We start from the raw sequence: 16550 nt of genomic DNA, 5'->3' as shown, positions 1-16550 counted from the left end.
GTGGAAATGATGTTCTTCATCCGGTTGCTGTGCGGGGTCGGTCAACCCTGATTGAGGCTCAGGGCGTTTCTTCTTGACGTAAGTGATAAGCCCAGGCTGTGCCTTGAAGCCCTGCCTCGCCAGCCACACGAGCGGCCGGACGACGTGTCGGTAGAAGATTCTTCTCCTCTCAACTACCCCCCTCTTCCGTTCTTCAGCATTCATTGGCTCAGGGGGGTTCACTACACCGAGCTGCCTAGTCTTTGGCTTCATTGAGGCCTTGGTGAAGTTTTTGCCGTCGAGGCAGAACCTCACAGCCTGATCAAAGAACCCCTTGTTCAGGAAGCCGTCCCAGCTTGACCTCTCCAGATCTTTCAATGCGAGGGTAGCGATCTTGTGGTTGAGGTTAAGCTGTGCGACGAGCTCCCGCTTGTTGCCTGTCTTGAACTTCTCCCCGAGGCCGATTTCCAGAAGAGGAGCTTATCGACGGGCTGCAGAGCCTGGCGAATGAAATCATTGGCGAAGGCAGTAAGGCAAACAGGGGTGACGCAGAGGATAAGGAACACATGACAAAAGGTTATGAAAGTGAGACAAAGAAACGAGAAAGTCAACCGACTACCACCGACCCCCTTATATACCTAATGTCCAGCTGGCCAGATCCTCGTCAGTATACGGTCAGTCGGATCTCACATACCCGTACCGACCACATAGCTGCCCGCAGTTTCTTCGACAGATCCTGGCATTCGCAACCCATGAACATCGACCCGAGCGACAGGAATACCTACATCTTGGGGGGAATGGGAGGTCAGGATGTCGTCATGGACTATCCGCGCATGGGAAGGTACGGGCGATGGGCGGCAACTATACTCGGCAGCTTCCCTGACATCCGAATCCGCATAACCGCCCGTGCCAGAGGTGGTGCTCCAAGCAAAACGATCGATATAAGCCTTGGTGATGTTGTGGCTGGTTATACCGGCGGCAAAAGCGCCGTATTCCAGTACGACCTTGAAAAGGCGATTCAGCACCAGAAGTTCAATCTCGCAGGGCTTCTAACTCAGCCACCACTAACTATCCGGAAGGCAGTGGAAGTTCTTGAATTTCCCCATCAGCTTAAAGACCATCCGTTCGAAGCCCAGATGGCCACAATATTCGCAGGAAATTTACAAGCCCAGGATGTGTGGTCTCGTCCCTCTCCTACGAGCGACAGGCTGTACAGGTTTGATTTTGTGCATCCCGGTCCTAAGAAACTTTGCGAACACTGTTGCGGTGATGATCTGGAGAGACTAGTTGCCCGAGTTAAAAGAGGTAAATATAAATACCAAACGTATTTCCTCCTATACCCCTACCTCCCCTGCCTACCTCCTCTCCTTATCTCCTTTTTCTCTTTTTTCCTGACCTTGTTGTTTTTATGTTCCCATAATCCTTTCTCGAGTCTAACAACATCGTTATCCAAGATGCGAACAGCGACGTAGAGGAAAATGGCGCGGCGGATGCGGAGGACAATACCGTCATACACCACGGACGGACCGCCAGCGCCAATACAGCGATGAGAGATGCCCGCCAACGAGACAAGCTGGCGGCGGAGAACGATATCCATTGTGCTGAGACGGATACGGCCGGTTTGATGAACGACTTCCTTGTCTGGTTATCAAGGGGATCTGCGGCTATTCGGACTGGCACAAGGACCGGAAATGGCAAGCTTTTGCAGCAATGATGGCGGCGGCTTATGTGAAAGCTCTTCTTTGCGAGATTGAGCCTGACGACCTGGCAATGGAAAAAAGAGCAGAGGAGGTTCTGGCTGCAAATGTGTCACTGGCATGATTCCCCACGTTCATTTCTTATATATTCTTTTCCTTTTTTTGATACAATAATATTTCCTTTGAAGTATTCTCCTTGTTTGTTGGGTCTGGCCAACTGGCAAGTCCATGGTGCTGTTGCTACGTTGCCCAACACCGACCGGGGTTCTGTCGCATCAGCCGGCGTACGCATCTATCGCGCTCCCACACCCTCCACGGTGAGCTGGCTCTGGCGACAAAGCAGCCAGGCCATTTGTATGGGAAGGCCTTTCCCGCAAGCGTCGGAACCGTCTTTGTTGACGCCCGATTCACCCTGCGAAGTACGGACCCGGGCCGTGATCTGACGAGCTCGGCAACTGTCTTTGGGTCTTCAAAGCCTGCATATCCTGGAGTAAAAACTTTTGCTCGGCCCTTTCCTGGCCATGGGCAGGATACGGTAGCCGAGCGGCGGTGGTTTCGGAAACTGGCATCTCCTGCTCCCCTCCCCAGCCCCGATATGTGTAAATGGATGGCAGCTCAGCCGCCTGACCACTGGAAGTAGATGGGGTTGGGGCTACAGGAGCGGCAAGGGCGGCCACTGTGGTTGCGCGACTGGAAGGAGAGGTGTCGACCTCGGAATAGGTATTATGTATCATGGAAACGCTATAAGCGTCTTCTAGTGGGCCTGATGACAGCGCTACGCTGGTGTGGGCGCTCGGGGCACCGTAATAGCCATCGCTGATCATAGAGGGCGGGTCGCTAGGATAGGAGACCCGGGGATGGCTAGAGACATGACTGTAGGCGTTGGTGAGGCTGTTGTTGGAAGTTTGCCAGAGTCCTGGGCCGGAACCAGGGGTTGCCAGCGGTTCCTCCTCGCCGCCAGCGCCATCCGGCTTCCGGCCAGAGCCGCCCAAGGGAGTCCAGCGAGACCCGGAGGAGCCGGCGTGTTTGGCGTGTTTCCGGTTCGCCCACCAAAAGGCCAGCGCGGCAGCACATAAGATGGCCACCACGAGGGTGGCACCGACCGAGATGCCTGCAACTGCGCCAGAGCTTAGGCCATGTGAGCCTAACTGGTCAGTGGTAGGCGGAAGCGTGGGAGCGACGGTCGGGGTACTAGAGGTGACTGGTGGCGGAGTAGACGTCGGACGGGCGGCGGTGGCGAGGCCGACGGTGGTGGACTTGGCCGACCCATCAGCGACGATGGAAAATTCACCCGAGTTGTCGCCATACCCTTTCGTCTCGTTTGGCCTCAGGTTGAACCAGCACGTGTCCGAATTGGTGAAGTTTATTGGGGTTAAGTGGGAGCCGGAAAAGGGCTTGACAAATTCGATGCGGACTAGCAGCTGGTTAGCGCGCTGTGCATGCCTGGGGTTGGTAGCAGATGTAGGTGTAGATGTAGATGTAGATGGTGGGCGCAGCGACACTCACTTTGCCGAATATTGTCACCAAAGCTCCTACACCACGTGAACAGCTGAGGCGCGGGGAAGGGCGTGACGTAGCTGATATTGACGACCGTGTTGGGGTACGTGAACGTCTCTCCGCCGGTTGGGAACAGGAATGTCACGCCATTCAGGCCGTTTGACACGGCTCCGGGAACCAGAAGCCCGCCGGTGAGGGCAACCGGGAGCCCGACGGCCGACCGCATTAGCAGCCAGCAGCCCCTGGGGTTGATGCCCTTTGCTGGTCTGGGCTTCTGGCAGGCTGCGACCCAGCACAGACAGCACTTGAGTGCTAGCCCAGTCAGGGGTCAGGCTGCGGCTAATCTAGTCGAGGTGTCAATGAGCTGCATGGGGCCCCGCGCGGATAATCTCGAGCTGCATCGGGTGTTGACTGGAATGAGCAGGAACAGCCCAAGACGGGTAGAAACAGAGGGGATAAAAAGAAGATGGGGGTTAGTCGACCGAGGGTTTTTGCATCTGATGCTGATGGCACAGCCCGTGATTTGCTATTGATTCCAGCCGCTAAAAATGAACAATGCCCAGAGCCGTCCCGTCTCGAACCGCGCCTTGCCCACCCACAAACCATGCTCCATGGTAGGTGCCAGATAGACATCTACTCCTAGCCCCCAATTCAATGGCACAGCATTGAAATGGAACCACACCACAGGGCTGGGCCATCAGCAACACAACTGGGGACCTGAGATTATTCCATCCGTCTTCCATGCCTGAGGCAGTCAGGGTCTGGTCCCGCATGTGGGGAACGCGTGCGTCTTCTTGGCCACCGTCGACCCACCGAGCCCCAAACTGGGCGGGCAGCAGGCAGGCAAGCAGCAGATCGCAGGAACGCGCTAGCCTTGGAAGCCAGCCACACCAGCACCAGCGACGCCCGTGACCTTCTCCCTCCCTCCCTCTTCCTTGCTCGCCCGCTCATTGTGCGATGCGGCTGCCCACCCACCTGTTGGATATCTGCCTAGCCTGACCAGGCTGTCTGTCGGATTCGGTCTGGCACCACCATCGTCTTTCGCACACTTTCTTCATCTACCTCTCTACCTACCTAGCTACCTATATACTACCAACCTCCAGCCTATCCTTGCTCTCCCCCCTCTCTTCGCTCCGGCGCAACAGCCACCAACATCCGACGAAGACGCACAGGTGCGTGCGCAGCCCCCGGCCGTAGCCAAACCCGGTGCTCCGCCTCCCCGATCGGCCGCCCCTCGACGCCAGCCCGACCCGGCACCCACGTGGACGCTCCCGGTTCCGGGGTTCATGCGCGCATAACCAGGATCCATCGGGTTGGCGCCTACCTCTGCGGCCGTACCCGAGCACGCATTCACTCCTCATCCAGCGTCGCCGGTCGCTCACGGACCGACCGTGCCCCGCGCCTCCTGACCCTGCGCCATGGGGATCCTCACCCAAAAATCAAAGCTAAAGGTCGCGCCGCCCACGATCCGCATCGAGAAGGTCGTCGTCAAGCCGAAGCCGAAGCCCCAGCCGAAGGCCGGGTCGTCGGCAGGACCCCGCGGCACCCTCGGCGCCGCCACTGCCACACACCATCCGCTGCGCAGGAACGCGGCCAGCGCGTCCCCGCTGCCCTCGTCGTCCTCGTACGCCTCGGATCATTCGGCGCAGGGCCAGGCGCGCAAGCGCAAGTCCTCCAGCGTCGGCCCCGGCACCACCCCGCGCCGATCCCCCGCGAGCGACCGCGTCACGTTCGACAATGACTCCGAGTCCGACGACGATGACTGGGAGGAGAGTATCGACGCGCGCAAGCGACAGCGCACTGCCGACAGCGATCGCGTTCCGGACCCGGACCGCATGCTCGTCTCGCCTGGCCTGACAGAAACGCAGGGCGACGGCAAGGAAAGGCCAGAGCCACGCTTCATACACGCTGCCGATCTCGCGTCGCTTGCCCTCAAATGCTCGCCCTCGCTTGGCGCCCCGCCGGCCGAGGTTGCGGTAAAGCTGCAGTACCCAGGTCTGCGACAAAGAGAACGGTAAGTAGGGGCCTACAAATGCCTTGGAACAAACTACTGCTGCCGCGCGTCTTGATGCTGACAGCAACTCCCGCTAGGTATGAGCTTGTTTCTGGGAAGGACATGATAGATGCCGTTCCCGAGATAATACGGGTGATAAAACATGTGGCCGACACCTATCTCAGCGATAGTGAGGCCCTCCTGATAAACGACCCCGCCAACGGCTTGGTGCGGCAACTCGAGCGCGCTTCGAGCCCCTCGGTCCAGGATTACAAGGCGTTTCGCAGGGCCTTGGACAAATACAACAGCCACGTCCTTGCTCTCCGGTCCAGCGGCGCGCTAGCCCGAAATCTCGGCAGTCGACAGGCCCTCCCCAACGACCTCGTCGCTTTCATACTTGAGCAGGTGTACGACCGCACCGTCGCTCCCAAGGTGGAGCTGCTGGCCAAGTACGAGAACGGCACCGACAATGTATACGGCGAGCTCTTGCACCCCTTCATAAACGACATCCTCATCCGGAGGCTGAATATGACTTCGGGCCAAGTTTTCGTCGACCTCGGCTCCGGGGTCGGGAACGTTGTGCTGCAGGCGGCCCTCGATATCGGCTGCGAAAGCTGGGGCTGCGAGATGATGGAAAACGCCTGCAACCTGGCCGAGGCGCAAAAGAGGGAGTTCAGCGCGCGCTGTCGGCTATGGGGAGTGGCGCCTGGCAGGGTGCGGCTGGAAAGAGGAGACTTCCGGACGAACCAGAGGATTCACCAAGCCCTCCAGCGCGCCGATGTTGTTCTTGTCAACAACCAGGCCTTCACGTCGCAGCTCAACGACGACCTTGTCCGCATGTTCCTGGACCTCAAGAGTGGTTGCAAGATAGTGTCGCTCAAGAGCTTCGTCCACGACCACAAGAATGCGCTCAACGATGTTGGTAGCACCATTCTAGACGTCGAGCACCTCACGTACCCCGAGGGCTACGTGAGTTGGACCGCGGCCGGGGGTACCTTTTGCATTTCGACGAGGAAGTGACGATGCCCTCCCTGTTTTGTTTTTCTTTTGTTAGACAAGATACCACCAATCAGCAATGATTTGCATGTACTGAATAGCATGTGTTGAGCACAAGAGAAGCCAAGCCCTGTAGAGGAAAAAAGGTCATGCCTGGAAAGAATAGAGAGAGGAATAGAGGGGCTCTCAAACCGCGGCTGGGGATTGTGAGGTGGCTGATAACGAGCCTGGGGAGAGGAGGGATGCCTACCTATTTGCCGTGCCAACATAGACCAGCGAAATCTCGAGGACCAATAACACCGACATGCGAGGGATTCTTAATATATGCCTTTGAGAGGTGCCTTGAAGCATATGACGGGGCTCGTCATTGTCGCCTGGTAAATAGGGGCTCGTTTGCCAGGTTGAGGGCTTCGGCTTCCTGGCCTTTGCGCTTCATCCACCGTTCTACAAGCTCCTTATTTTCGGCCTCGATCTTTGCCTTTTTCTGTTCCGTGACGTTGAGCTGGAGGGTAAGGGCAAGGAGTTCGTCTTGGACATTCTGTCGGACGTTTGGGTCACGGGTTCAGCATCGTTGCTATTGGGCATGTAGAGCCACCAGAGAGGCGGACATTGAGCCACACGAGGGCAGAGAGCATGACAAGCCTACCTCGACTAGCTTGGACTTGCCTCGGAGCTCCTCGTCGCGGTCCCTGACCTTGGTCGCGAGCACGTTGCGCTCCGACGTCAGCTGGCGGATGGCCCTGGAGTCGTCGGCCGTCTTGGAGCGCAGCCTCTGGAGCTCGCCCTCGGCCGTCTTGACTCGCGACTGTAGCAGCCCCTGGGCCCTCAGGGCCTCGGCGAGATCCAGGCGGAGCCTCGCGACCGAAGGGTCCGAGGCCGCGGCGGGCCCGGCAGCAGCAGCAGCAGCAGCAGCAGCAGCATCCCGCCGGGACGAGGCCGGGACGGGCGGGGCCCCCGCAGCAGCCCCAGCGCCCGTCTCCTGCAGGGCGGCCTTCTCGGCCTCAAGGACGGCTATGCGGTCCTGAAGCTGCGAGCCTATCGGGTGGTGGTTTGTTAGCCGGCAGGACTTGCAGAGGGGAGCGGGTTGAGGGGATCGCTGCTTACAGGCTTGGATAAGCTCGTGATTGACGGGATTGTCCTGCTCTGCCTCCCTCAACGAAGCGAGGTATTCGTCCCGCCAGTCCGGCATTGTTCTGTCCGAGGGCGAACGGGAAGAGCCAGTGGCCGAGGGAGGTTGGGGGTCCCGTTTAGGTCGGGGCGGTGTATATAACACACCAACTCTGTTGTTGACATGGATCAATCAACATCGGGTGTTGGAGACCAGTGGAGGGCGGGATATGGTGAGTGTTGGGCTCCATCAGGCCTCCTCGCCCCTGCTCAGGCGCTAGATAGGGAGAGGCGCCTAGAATTATGACGCATGTGTTGTTCGTTTGCGCCCCCACAGCATAGCGTAGCACCCGCACAGGTGCCTGCCTGGGGTCAATGAGTGCTGTTACGCGCGGCCCGTGCGCCATCAGCGCCAGCGGTGATGGGATCCAATGGAGCACAACCAACCACCGAGGTCGGTAGCCCGACTGACCGACCAAGCTGGCAGCAAGAAAGGCGAGAGGATCGAGAAGAGAAATACGGCAAACAAAAAGAGGAAAGATAAGCTACTGGGAAACAGACGGACAACGGCCCACCCATTGGCTGTAATTCCCGCTCGATCGAGCTCAAGGAACTCGCCTGGCTTGATTCGCAGCGCGTCCAGCTCGACACAAGGCCTAGGAAGATGAGGTGACGCCGTTGGGCTTGACCCGCGCAACGAACCCCAGCACCCACCCGCTGCTGCCGCCGTCATGGAGCTCAACCCGACAGCAAGCTGGGAGCAGGTGGGGGACCGCTACTACCGCAAGGTGCAGCTCTACACGGCCGTCTTCGACCTGGACCTGGACTTGGACAACTACGTCGTGGCCGGCGCCCCCGACGCCGGCGCCGTGGCCCTGTACATGGATGAGAACAAGCTGGTCGAGTACCGGGCCGGCCAGGCCCGCAAGCCCAGCGTCGACGTCTACAGCTGCGCCGGCAAGCTGCTGCGCTCCATCCCCTGGGACAAGGGCTCCGTTATCGGCCTGGGCTGGTCCGAGGACGAGCGCCTGCTCGTCGTCACGCGCGACGGCACCGTGCGCTGCTACTACGGCCTGCAGCATGACTTTACCCAGTTCTCGCTCGGCCACGGCGCCGACGAGTACGGCGTCCAGGCCTGCCTCTTCTACGACACGGGGCTCGTCGCCCTGCTGTCCAACAACACCCTCGTCTCCGTCTCGTCCTACGCCGAGCCGCGCCCGCGCGCCCTGGCCGCCGCCCCCGATGGCCCCGTGCACTCGTGGGCCCTGATCCCGCCGCGCCACACCCTCTCGCGCTCCGTCGAGGTGCTCCTCAGCATCGGCCAGACCGTCTACGTGGCCGACGCGAGCGAGTGCGAGGATCGCTTCCTCGACATCGGGCCCTTCAGCCACGTGGCCGTCTCGCCCAATGGCAAGTTCGCCGCCCTCTACACGCCCGCCGGCCACGTCCACGTCATCACGTGCGACTTCCAGACCCGCCTGAGCGAGCACGACCTCAAGTCGCGCATCCCGCCAAAGTATGTCAGCTGGTGCGGCAACGACGCCGTCGTCGTCGCCTGGGAGGACGAGATCCACCTCGTCGGCCCCGGCGCCGCCGCCGCCACCTTCATGTACGATGGTCGCATCCACGTCATCCAGGACCACGACGGCGTCCGCGTGCTGACCAACGAGTCCTGCGACTTCATCCAAAAGGTGCCCGACGTCACCGAGGAGGTCTTCCGCCTGGGCACCGAGTCGCCCGCCTCCATCCTGCTTGACGCCGTGGGCCAGCTGGAGATGCAGTCGCCCAAGGCCGACGACAACATCCAGCTGATCAGAGGCAACCTGACCGAGGCCGTCGACACGTGCGTCAGCGCCGCCGGCCAGGAGTTCAGCGTGCACTGGCAGAAGCAGCTCCTCAAGGCCGCGTCCTTTGGCAAATCGGTCCTCGACATCTACAACAGCGACGACTTTGTTGACATGTGCGAGACCCTGCGCGTACTCAACGCCGTGCGCTTCTACGAGGTCGGCCTCCCGCTCTCGCTCGAGCAGTACCAGCGCCTCGGCCCCGACCACCTCATCGGCCGCCTCCTCGACAGGCACGAGTACCAGCTGGCCCTGCGCGTCGCCGGGTACCTGCGCCTGCCCACGGACCGCGTCTACGTGCACTGGGCCTGCGCCAAGGTGCGCCTCGGCACCGACGATGACGACACCATCGCGCGCCTGGTGGTGGAGAAGCTGTCGGGCAAGCCGGGCATCTCGTTTGAGGCCATCGCGCGCGCGGCCTACGACGAGGGCCGCGGCCGCCTCGCCACGGAGCTTCTCAACCACGAGCCGCGCGCGGGCCGCCAGGTGCCGCTGCTGCTGTCCATGGAGGAGGGGGAGCTGGCGCTGGACAAGGCGGTCGAAAGCGGCGACACGGACCTGGTACTCGTGGTGCTCCACGCTCTGCGCCGCAAGCTGCCGCTGGCCGCCTTCTTCCGCGTCGTCAACCGGCGGCCCGTGGCGACGGCCCTAGTCGAGGCCGCGGCGGCCCGCGACGGCGACAACTCGCTGCTCAAGGACCTCTACTACCAGGAGGACCGGCGCCTGGACGGCGCCAGCGTCTTTTTGCGCGAGGCCCTGCGCCAGCCCGACGCGCGCACCGCCGGCGACAAGATGGCGCTGGCCGCGCGCCTGCTGAGCGACAACGCCCGCGAGAGCGCCTTTGAGCTGCGCGCGCTCAAGGAGTCGGCCACCCTGCTGCGCATGCAGGAGGCCTTTGACCGCGACCTCACCGACTCCTTCACCGGCCTGAGCGTCAACGAGACCATGTTCAAGCTGATCCGACTGGGCTACCACGGCCGCGCCAAGAAGATACAGAGCGAGTTCAAGGTGCCCGAGAGGGTGGCCTGGTGGATCCGGTTAGTCGACCCCCGTGCTGCCTACCCCTTTGCTCGGATTTCACGGTCTTGATGCGAGCAAGAGGCTGATCTGAAACTAAATCCGACTCTTATTCCTAGACTTCGAGCTCTTGTGGCCAAGAGAGACTGGAACGAGATCGAGGAGATTGCAAAGGCCCGCAAGAGCCCCATAGGCTGGGAGGTGAGTTCGCTGGGCTCCAAAGAAACGCAGCAGATACAGAAAACTGCAACCCGCCAGAGCCAACAACCGATGGGCTTGACTGACACAAACCAAAAAAACAGCCATTCTACAACCTGATTCTGCAAGCGGGCAACCCGCGCCTCGCCTCCACCTTTATTCCCAAGTGCGCTACCATCAAGGAGGGGACGTCCATCACCATGTACGAGAAGTGCGGCATGAACGTGCGGGCCGCCGAGGAGGCCGTCCGCCTAAAGAACAGGGACGAGTGGACCAGGCTGCTCGACGCCGCGGGCCGCAACTCGGCCGACGGACGCGAGATCGAACGGCTGGGCCAGGTGGCGTTCAAGAAGTAGACCAGGTGGCCGGCCGAAACGAGCCGCGCGTTTGCTGGGCCGTGGTGTCTGTCTACATACTACGATAGCCTTTGATACAATAATGTGCCGTGACGAAATAGGTACCTTTTTTTGGTTAAGCCTTTTTTTTTTTTCTCTCTATTTTTCTTGTCCTCCGGCCATGACGCGGATGCGTTGTCCAGGATAAGCTACCAAGACGCGGCCGTCAGGGATAAAGGATGATTCGGCCTGCCGTCCCAAGGACGGACCCTGCCCGTGACTTCCCGGGCATCACCGCAGCCAATCAATGCGACGCAGGCGCTTTGTTGGCTTTGTTGCTACGTGCGCTAGTGATTATCATTACTATGCAATGGCGACCACAAAAAAAAAAAACGAGACAGATTTCCAAAAGCTTGCTGTGTACGCAGGGGGATGAGCGGCTGCAGCGCGTTGAGCGAGACTACCTAGGTAATTTTGACGGTAGTGAGCAACGAGGCGGGCGGGTGGTTTTGGACAGCACGACACACAAGCGACCACCACACATGAGCGCGCGCCAGCCCATGCTGGTGAGCTTGCGAAAGCGTGGCCCGGGACCGGGCGGGCGAGGCAAGAAAAAACGCGCTTGTTGGGCTCACTAGTAGCAGAGACAGAGATATTCAGAGACAGAGAGGCAAAAGGAACGAGAACGCCATGATGCAAAAGCTGTCCAAAAACAGACCTCCCAAACAGCAGTCGAAACGCTGGCACCACCTCCGGAGCCTCTCAAAAATGCTTCAGACAGGAATCAGGAGGCTAGGAAAGAGAGTGGTCAACAACCTCACCATTAATGACAATAGAATAGAGACGCACAGGAGGGAATATGTCGCGGGGAGGAAGAAACTAAGAGGTATGGGGAGACAATAGGACGAGATAAACAAGAGGGTCAACACAACAAGGGGGCAAGCGATAGATCCCAATCGAGGTTGGCGACGGCAGCCGGGCCTGAGCAGCCGTGGCCCGGCATGCACAAACGCCCATGCTCCGCCAGAAAGTGGAATGCTGGGAAACATGTTTTCCAGCTAGCTGGCGGGTACATATGTGGCGAGGCTGCGGGGGAACTGGTCGGGTCGTCTAGTCTCAAGGGTGCAAACCATAACCCAAACTCCCCCAGCGAGACGCGCCCGCAAAAAAGCACCTTCTCCCTTGCTGTGTGTGGCCACCGTCCGCTTGGCGTCTTCCGCATTAAACGTAGATCTGATAGCGAATCAGTTTGATTTGTAGAGCGACCCTCATGCCCTTGCGATGTCGTCTAGACTAGTCAACTGGGGTGCTGCATTGCGTCCCGGCGCCCCGGCCACCGTGGTGCTGGCTGCGGCTGTCGTAGGTGGGCCCGCCCTCATACGGACTCCGCTGCCGTCAAACACCCATGGCCCAGCGTCGTTCCTTGGCGTGATGGGCCCTTCGACGGCATTGAGCAGCGCGGGAGGGTGGGGTGTCGGGGACGGCGTTCGTGTATCGCGCTCCTCGGAGCCCGACCGCGAGGGGTCGGCGTCCAAGGTCACACCAGACGTGGCCCCCTGAGCAGCCAGGCGACGAGACGAGGCACTCGATGGCATACGAGGGATCGGAAGCGGGGTCGAAGTTGCGTGAGAGGGCTGCGTTTGTGGGGATGACGGAGTTGTCGTGTCCGTCGATGAAGGCGGAACCGGAGTCACGCTCACGTCGGTTTCAGCCACAGTCACCGCCGGAGGGGCCGGCGCCGGCGCCGAAGCTGGCAGGGCCGCTGACGCCGATGTCATCGCGATGGCATTGGCGGCTGCAGCGGTCAATGTTCCTTCCCCATTGGCCTCGTGTCCGGCAAGAGCGCTCTCGTCCAAGTCTGAGTCCATTTGCTCCCATTCCTCCGGGTCTTCGACTTCAGCTTCCAGGTCGGCGGCGGCGCGGCAGTTTGGACAGATGAAGATGGGGTACTGTGGGGACGCGAGCAGGCTCCGGATGCACTTGTAGTGCCACGTGTGGGAGCAAGGGGCTACAAACAAGCACTGGCAGGGCTATACAGCGTTGTTTGTTGTCGGTCAGTAGCTAGAGCAGTAAAGATTCCACCGCGGGTGGGCGATGGCTGTATGGAAGGGCAATAGGGATGTGGGCGAGAGAGCAAGTGAACATACCGCGATCGAGTTGAGACATATTGAGCAGTCCTGTGAGGTCTGGCTCGAAGCGCTGCCATCGCCAGATTTGGTCATGTTACGTAGCCTCTTGTGTGTGTTCATGCTGGTGGAACAGAGGCGAACCGTAGTCAGTACGAGAGGGAGACGGGCGCATAGATATCACGGAGAGGCCAAGGTCAACTACGTACTTGAAGGCATTGAGCTTGCTCTGCCACCCACGGTTCAGCTCCAGGCGCATCTTAACGCATCGAAAGATCATCTCCTCGCCACCTTTGAAGTCGATGCCAAGCTGGACAATGTCGCCGTCGTTGATGGGGAACGGTTTCGATTCGGTGCCAGGAGGACTCAGCCTGATGTGGTTGAGAAAGGTGCCGGACGAGCTCTTGACGTCCTTGATGTACCACTTTCCACCCTCGTGCCAGAACTCGCAGTGTCTCCGACTGACGACCTTGGACTTGAAGCCGACGGGAGCGGCCGAGGGCACGTTGACAGGCACGTTGGGCTGGGCATCGCGCTCGGAATAACGACCGACACGGATGACCTCAGTCCCGGTGGGCAGGGTCCTGGAAACGGGGCTGAAGGTGAGGGACGGACGGGTGGCGCGGGGGTCGTAGAAGGTCGAGAAGCGGATCGAGGGCATGGCTTCGGAGCCCGGCCCACCGCCCTGGGCCAGGACAGACGCCTCGGAGGCGGTAGCAGCGCGCGTCCGGGTCATGGGGCCAGCGCCGATGCCTCGGTCCGGCTCTACCACGGCGAGGCTCTCGAGCGAAGTGGGTACGTGGGCGAGGGGCTGCGGCGGCTGCGGCGTGGCAGCGGCGGCGGACGGCTGGGCTGCGAGCGTCGGCGCAGACTGCGACGGGGCGTGTGGGAAGAGGGCAGCGTCAGGCGACGGGAGAGCAGACGCGGGGGCGGGCCCCTGAGACGACAACGGGCTGGTGCTACGCGACCGGGACCAGGACGCGGGGAAGATGGACGGCGAGCCGGAGGCTGAGGTGGCCGAAGGTGTGGCGGTGGCGACTGCGCGAGAATTAGGCGACGATGAGCTGACGGTCCGGAAGAGGCTGGCGACGGGACGGCGAGCGATGATGTGAATTGGCGCGGCGTCGGCGGTGCTAGCGTCGGCGGGACTGTTGTTATTGTTGCTGTTGTGGGTGGCGGCGGTGGTAGTGGCGTCGCCGGACTGTCCTGGATGCGCAGATTGCGAGTGGGTATGATGGGGCGACGTTTGTTGTGGTGTCGGTGTCGGGTCGTTCTGGGGTCGGGGCCTGACGACGACGGGGTGGGCGGGGTTGGCGTGGTCGATGCTGTGGTGGTTGTGGTTGTTGTGATCGCGCGTCAGGGTCAGGCTCTTCTTCTTGAGATATGAGTTGAGGCCCAGCAGGCGGCTGCTCCGGCTGGTGCTGGCGCTGGCGGTGGTGGTGTTGGCACTGTTGTGGCTGTGGCTGTGGCCGTGAGCCAACGAGGGCGGCGAGGACAAGGTGGCGGCAGGTGGGGACGAGCTGGGAATCAGGGCCGGCGATGAGGGCGCTGGGGCCGGGTGCTGGGAAGATGAGGCAGCCGGCATTTAGGCTGCGCGTGCGGACACAGCGAGTGAGGCGGGGAGGCTATTCCTTGGGATGTTGTTTGGCATGGACTTCTGAATCGGCCACCCCGTCTGTGTCGTGCGGGCTCCAATGCGGGCTCCAATGCGGCTGACTGGTTGCACATGCAGCGGTCGGTGGGTGCGAGGGTGGCACTGGGTTGGCTGGCGCTGGTGCTGGCGCTGCCAATGGCACGGCCTGGGCGGGCTACTGTATGACTGAGGGGGAAAACAGTGGTGGGCGCTGGCTGCCTGCTGCCTCCTCTGCTAGTGGGGTGGGGTGCCAGGTCGGCTGCTGATCAAAATTGGTTGTTTTTACCAGCTACGGAAGGAGTCAACAGCTGCGGTCCCAAGAGCCAGCCAGGAGGGCCAGCCAGACGACGTCAGGCGGGCTCAGACGCGTTCTAACTGTACAGCAGCATGAATCAAAAATAAGCACAGACCGGCGCCTTCATGGGTGGTGAGCCTTGGTCTGGTCCGGTCTAGGATCCGGTCTCGTCTGGCGGCTGCTCGGTCTGGCTTACACAGGCCGCTGGCTCTACTACGAGGTAAACGCTGGACCTAAGTAAACAGGCACTCAACGTGGGGAAGCTCCATGTTGGCGTCGCGCACCAGGCAGAAACGCTGCAGGCGGATCCTGGCACATCAATCTATATGCGCTGCACAGTATGCGACCTGTCTCCAGCTGGGCTGTGAGCTCGTCGTGAGGCTGGATTTGACGGGCGGGAACAGGCCAGGCTTCGGGTGACTTCAATATCGGTGTGGCGGCTGGCTTTGCCTTTCCGAAATGCAACTGGTTGGATGGGCTCGACTCGCCGCCAGGCATGATCCAAGGTACTTGGTGCCTGCCACTATGTATGTACCACGGCACAAGAGGTGGGTAGATGCAGCGACATGACTGCGCCCTCCAGGCGTCCAGATCCAAAAAAGTACAACTCAAAAGGAAATAAGGATAAGGGGTGGATACAGACGTCACATGCGAGGTTGCCGGTCCATGTCAAATGCCATCCCGCATGGCCTTGTTCTTCTTTTTCTTTCCCGTGATGCAGAAGCGGCTGGGCCCTCACAAATGCACGCATACCAAAAACACACATGAACTAGCTGTAAATACTGCTAACTCTTGAGCGGGCACGTTGTGTCCAGCGCAGGCATGCGTCAAACGTGCCGCGAGACGGTCGCCTGAACCTCGTTTTCCGCTTTTGGTCTTATGTATAGTATAGTAATGACGCCCCCCCGCTCGAGACGGACATGGCGTCGTCTGGTCCCAAGTGTTCGCCCGGCGCCGAGGTTGTGCTAGCCACGCATCCTCTGTGTGGTGTCCCGAGAGCTTGCCGGATATTGGCAGACTGCCCGTATCCTGGGGCTCACGTGGTCGAGGCCGCTGATCAATGGACCCACCAATTGCAATTGCGTTTGCTGCCCGCTTAGGGTGGTGTGTTCGGTCGTGCTTCGAGGTACTCGTGCGGTGGGGCAATTCGACGTTTTCGGGGCAATTCGACGCTTTTTTGTGACACTTTTCCCCAGCCAAATTTAGCTGGAAATCGATGTATCGCTGAAAAAGGTAATAGTTAGCCAAACTCCTGTAGGCACGGTGCACAGCCAAACTCGTAACTCCCCTGTGCACTGTGCAAAAAGTAAGTGAGCGGCCCATTACCTTTTTTTTAGCGATACATCGATTTCCAGCTAATTTGGCTGGGAAAAAATGTTACAAAAAAGCGTCGAATTGCCCCGAAAACGTCGAATTGCCCCACCGCACTTTACTCCGGAGGACCGTCAAAGTGCGGGCGCTTTTAGCCCGCACGAGTACCTATAGTGCTATGCTACGGGGATAGGAGGCGAAAAAAATCGCCATTTTCGAGGTAGCGCCAAGAGCACCCCATGTTCAGCCCCTACCAAATAAGGCCTAGCCTACATTTCTTTTTCAACATCAATCGCAGCACCAATTCGAATCCGCCCACACGCGTTTTAATCGATTGGCTAGTGCATACCCCTGGCCCCTGCCCTCGCTTCACGAGTGACCTCCCACTGTAGATTATTTAACCCTCACACCTCCGTAGGTTACCCAACTTGCTCGGAGAAAAAATACTTTATCGATAACAGCCGTCTGCACGGCGTTCCCGCCCATCAGTGACACAACTTCTCATCGACACACCGGAGACAT

At 60.0% G+C, this 16550-nt stretch overlaps 5 protein-coding genes across 5 annotated transcripts; 2 read left to right on the top strand and 3 right to left on the bottom strand.

Moving 5' to 3' along the window:
• Positions 1-1732: 1732 nt before the first annotated feature.
• Positions 1733-3863, bottom strand: GGTG_01068 (hypothetical protein). The gene is made up of 2 exons (XM_009218826.1): positions 3183-3863; positions 1733-3090 (listed from the first exon to the last, which is right to left on the bottom strand). The coding sequence occupies exons 1-2, from the start codon at positions 3397-3399 to the stop codon at positions 2084-2086; spliced, it is 1224 nt and encodes a 407-aa protein (XP_009217090.1). The 5' UTR covers positions 3400-3863; the 3' UTR covers positions 1733-2083.
• GGTG_01067 (histone-lysine N-methyltransferase) lies at positions 3682-6547 on the top strand. The gene is made up of 2 exons (XM_009218825.1): positions 3682-5187; positions 5265-6547. The coding sequence occupies exons 1-2, from the start codon at positions 4592-4594 to the stop codon at positions 6184-6186; spliced, it is 1518 nt and encodes a 505-aa protein (XP_009217089.1). The 5' UTR covers positions 3682-4591; the 3' UTR covers positions 6187-6547.
• On the bottom strand, positions 4172-7525 carry GGTG_01066 (hypothetical protein). Its single transcript, XM_009218824.1, has 4 exons — positions 7267-7525; positions 6809-7197; positions 6413-6700; positions 4172-6197 (listed from the first exon to the last, which is right to left on the bottom strand). Exons 1-3 carry the CDS (start codon positions 7349-7351, stop codon positions 6527-6529), a joined length of 648 nt encoding a protein of 215 aa, XP_009217088.1. The 5' UTR covers positions 7352-7525; the 3' UTR covers positions 4172-6197; positions 6413-6526.
• Positions 7526-7689: 164 nt separating this feature from the next.
• Positions 7690-10785, top strand: GGTG_01065 (vacuolar protein sorting-associated protein). Its single transcript, XM_009218823.1, has 3 exons — positions 7690-10150; positions 10250-10331; positions 10433-10785. The coding sequence occupies exons 1-3, from the start codon at positions 8001-8003 to the stop codon at positions 10682-10684; spliced, it is 2484 nt and encodes an 827-aa protein (XP_009217087.1). The 5' UTR covers positions 7690-8000; the 3' UTR covers positions 10685-10785.
• A 9-nt stretch (positions 10786-10794) lies between these two features.
• On the bottom strand, positions 10795-14439 carry GGTG_01064 (RING finger protein). Its single transcript, XM_009218822.1, has 3 exons — positions 12999-14439; positions 12811-12913; positions 10795-12693 (listed from the first exon to the last, which is right to left on the bottom strand). The coding sequence occupies exons 1-3, from the start codon at positions 14372-14374 to the stop codon at positions 11932-11934; spliced, it is 2241 nt and encodes a 746-aa protein (XP_009217086.1). The 5' UTR covers positions 14375-14439; the 3' UTR covers positions 10795-11931.
• Between the last annotated feature and the right edge of the window lie 2111 nt (positions 14440-16550).

Source organism: Gaeumannomyces tritici (genome assembly GCF_000145635.1).
Source record: "Gaeumannomyces tritici R3-111a-1 unplaced genomic scaffold supercont2.1, whole genome shotgun sequence".
NCBI classification, from domain to species: Eukaryota; Fungi; Ascomycota; class Sordariomycetes; order Magnaporthales; family Magnaporthaceae; genus Gaeumannomyces; species Gaeumannomyces tritici.
The sequence above is the reverse complement of the archived record's forward strand: the minus strand, read 5'-3'. Positions and strand labels throughout refer to the sequence as shown.

Excerpts from the sequence above, each read along its gene's own strand:
- GGTG_01068 (XM_009218826.1), bottom strand. The coding sequence starts at position 3,399 with ATGCGGTCGGCCGTCGGGCTCCCGGTTGCCCTCACCGGCGGGCTTCTG. Across the intron at positions 3,091-3,182 it reads TGGTGACAATATTCGGCAAA|TCCGCATCGAATTTGTCAAG; the intron begins GTGAGTGTCGCT and ends ACCAGCTGCTAG.
- GGTG_01067 (XM_009218825.1), top strand. The coding sequence starts at position 4,592 with ATGGGGATCCTCACCCAAAAATCAAAGCTAAAGGTCGCGCCGCCCACG. Across the intron at positions 5,188-5,264 it reads GGTCTGCGACAAAGAGAACG|GTATGAGCTTGTTTCTGGGA; the intron begins GTAAGTAGGGGC and ends AACTCCCGCTAG.
- GGTG_01066 (XM_009218824.1), bottom strand. The coding sequence starts at position 7,351 with ATGCCGGACTGGCGGGACGAATACCTCGCTTCGTTGAGGGAGGCAGAG. Across the intron at positions 7,198-7,266 it reads TCACGAGCTTATCCAAGCCT|GCTCGCAGCTTCAGGACCGC; the intron begins GTAAGCAGCGAT and ends ACCACCCGATAG. Across the intron at positions 6,701-6,808 it reads GCAAGTCCAAGCTAGTCGAG|AATGTCCAAGACGAACTCCT; the intron begins GTAGGCTTGTCA and ends AACGTCCGACAG.
- GGTG_01065 (XM_009218823.1), top strand. The coding sequence starts at position 8,001 with ATGGAGCTCAACCCGACAGCAAGCTGGGAGCAGGTGGGGGACCGCTAC. Across the intron at positions 10,151-10,249 it reads AGGGTGGCCTGGTGGATCCG|ACTTCGAGCTCTTGTGGCCA; the intron begins GTTAGTCGACCC and ends TCTTATTCCTAG. Across the intron at positions 10,332-10,432 it reads AGAGCCCCATAGGCTGGGAG|CCATTCTACAACCTGATTCT; the intron begins GTGAGTTCGCTG and ends CCAAAAAAACAG.
- GGTG_01064 (XM_009218822.1), bottom strand. The coding sequence starts at position 14,374 with ATGCCGGCTGCCTCATCTTCCCAGCACCCGGCCCCAGCGCCCTCATCG. Across the intron at positions 12,914-12,998 it reads AGCAAGCTCAATGCCTTCAA|CATGAACACACACAAGAGGC; the intron begins GTACGTAGTTGA and ends CTGTTCCACCAG. Across the intron at positions 12,694-12,810 it reads TATGTCTCAACTCGATCGCG|CCCTGCCAGTGCTTGTTTGT; the intron begins GTATGTTCACTT and ends AACGCTGTATAG.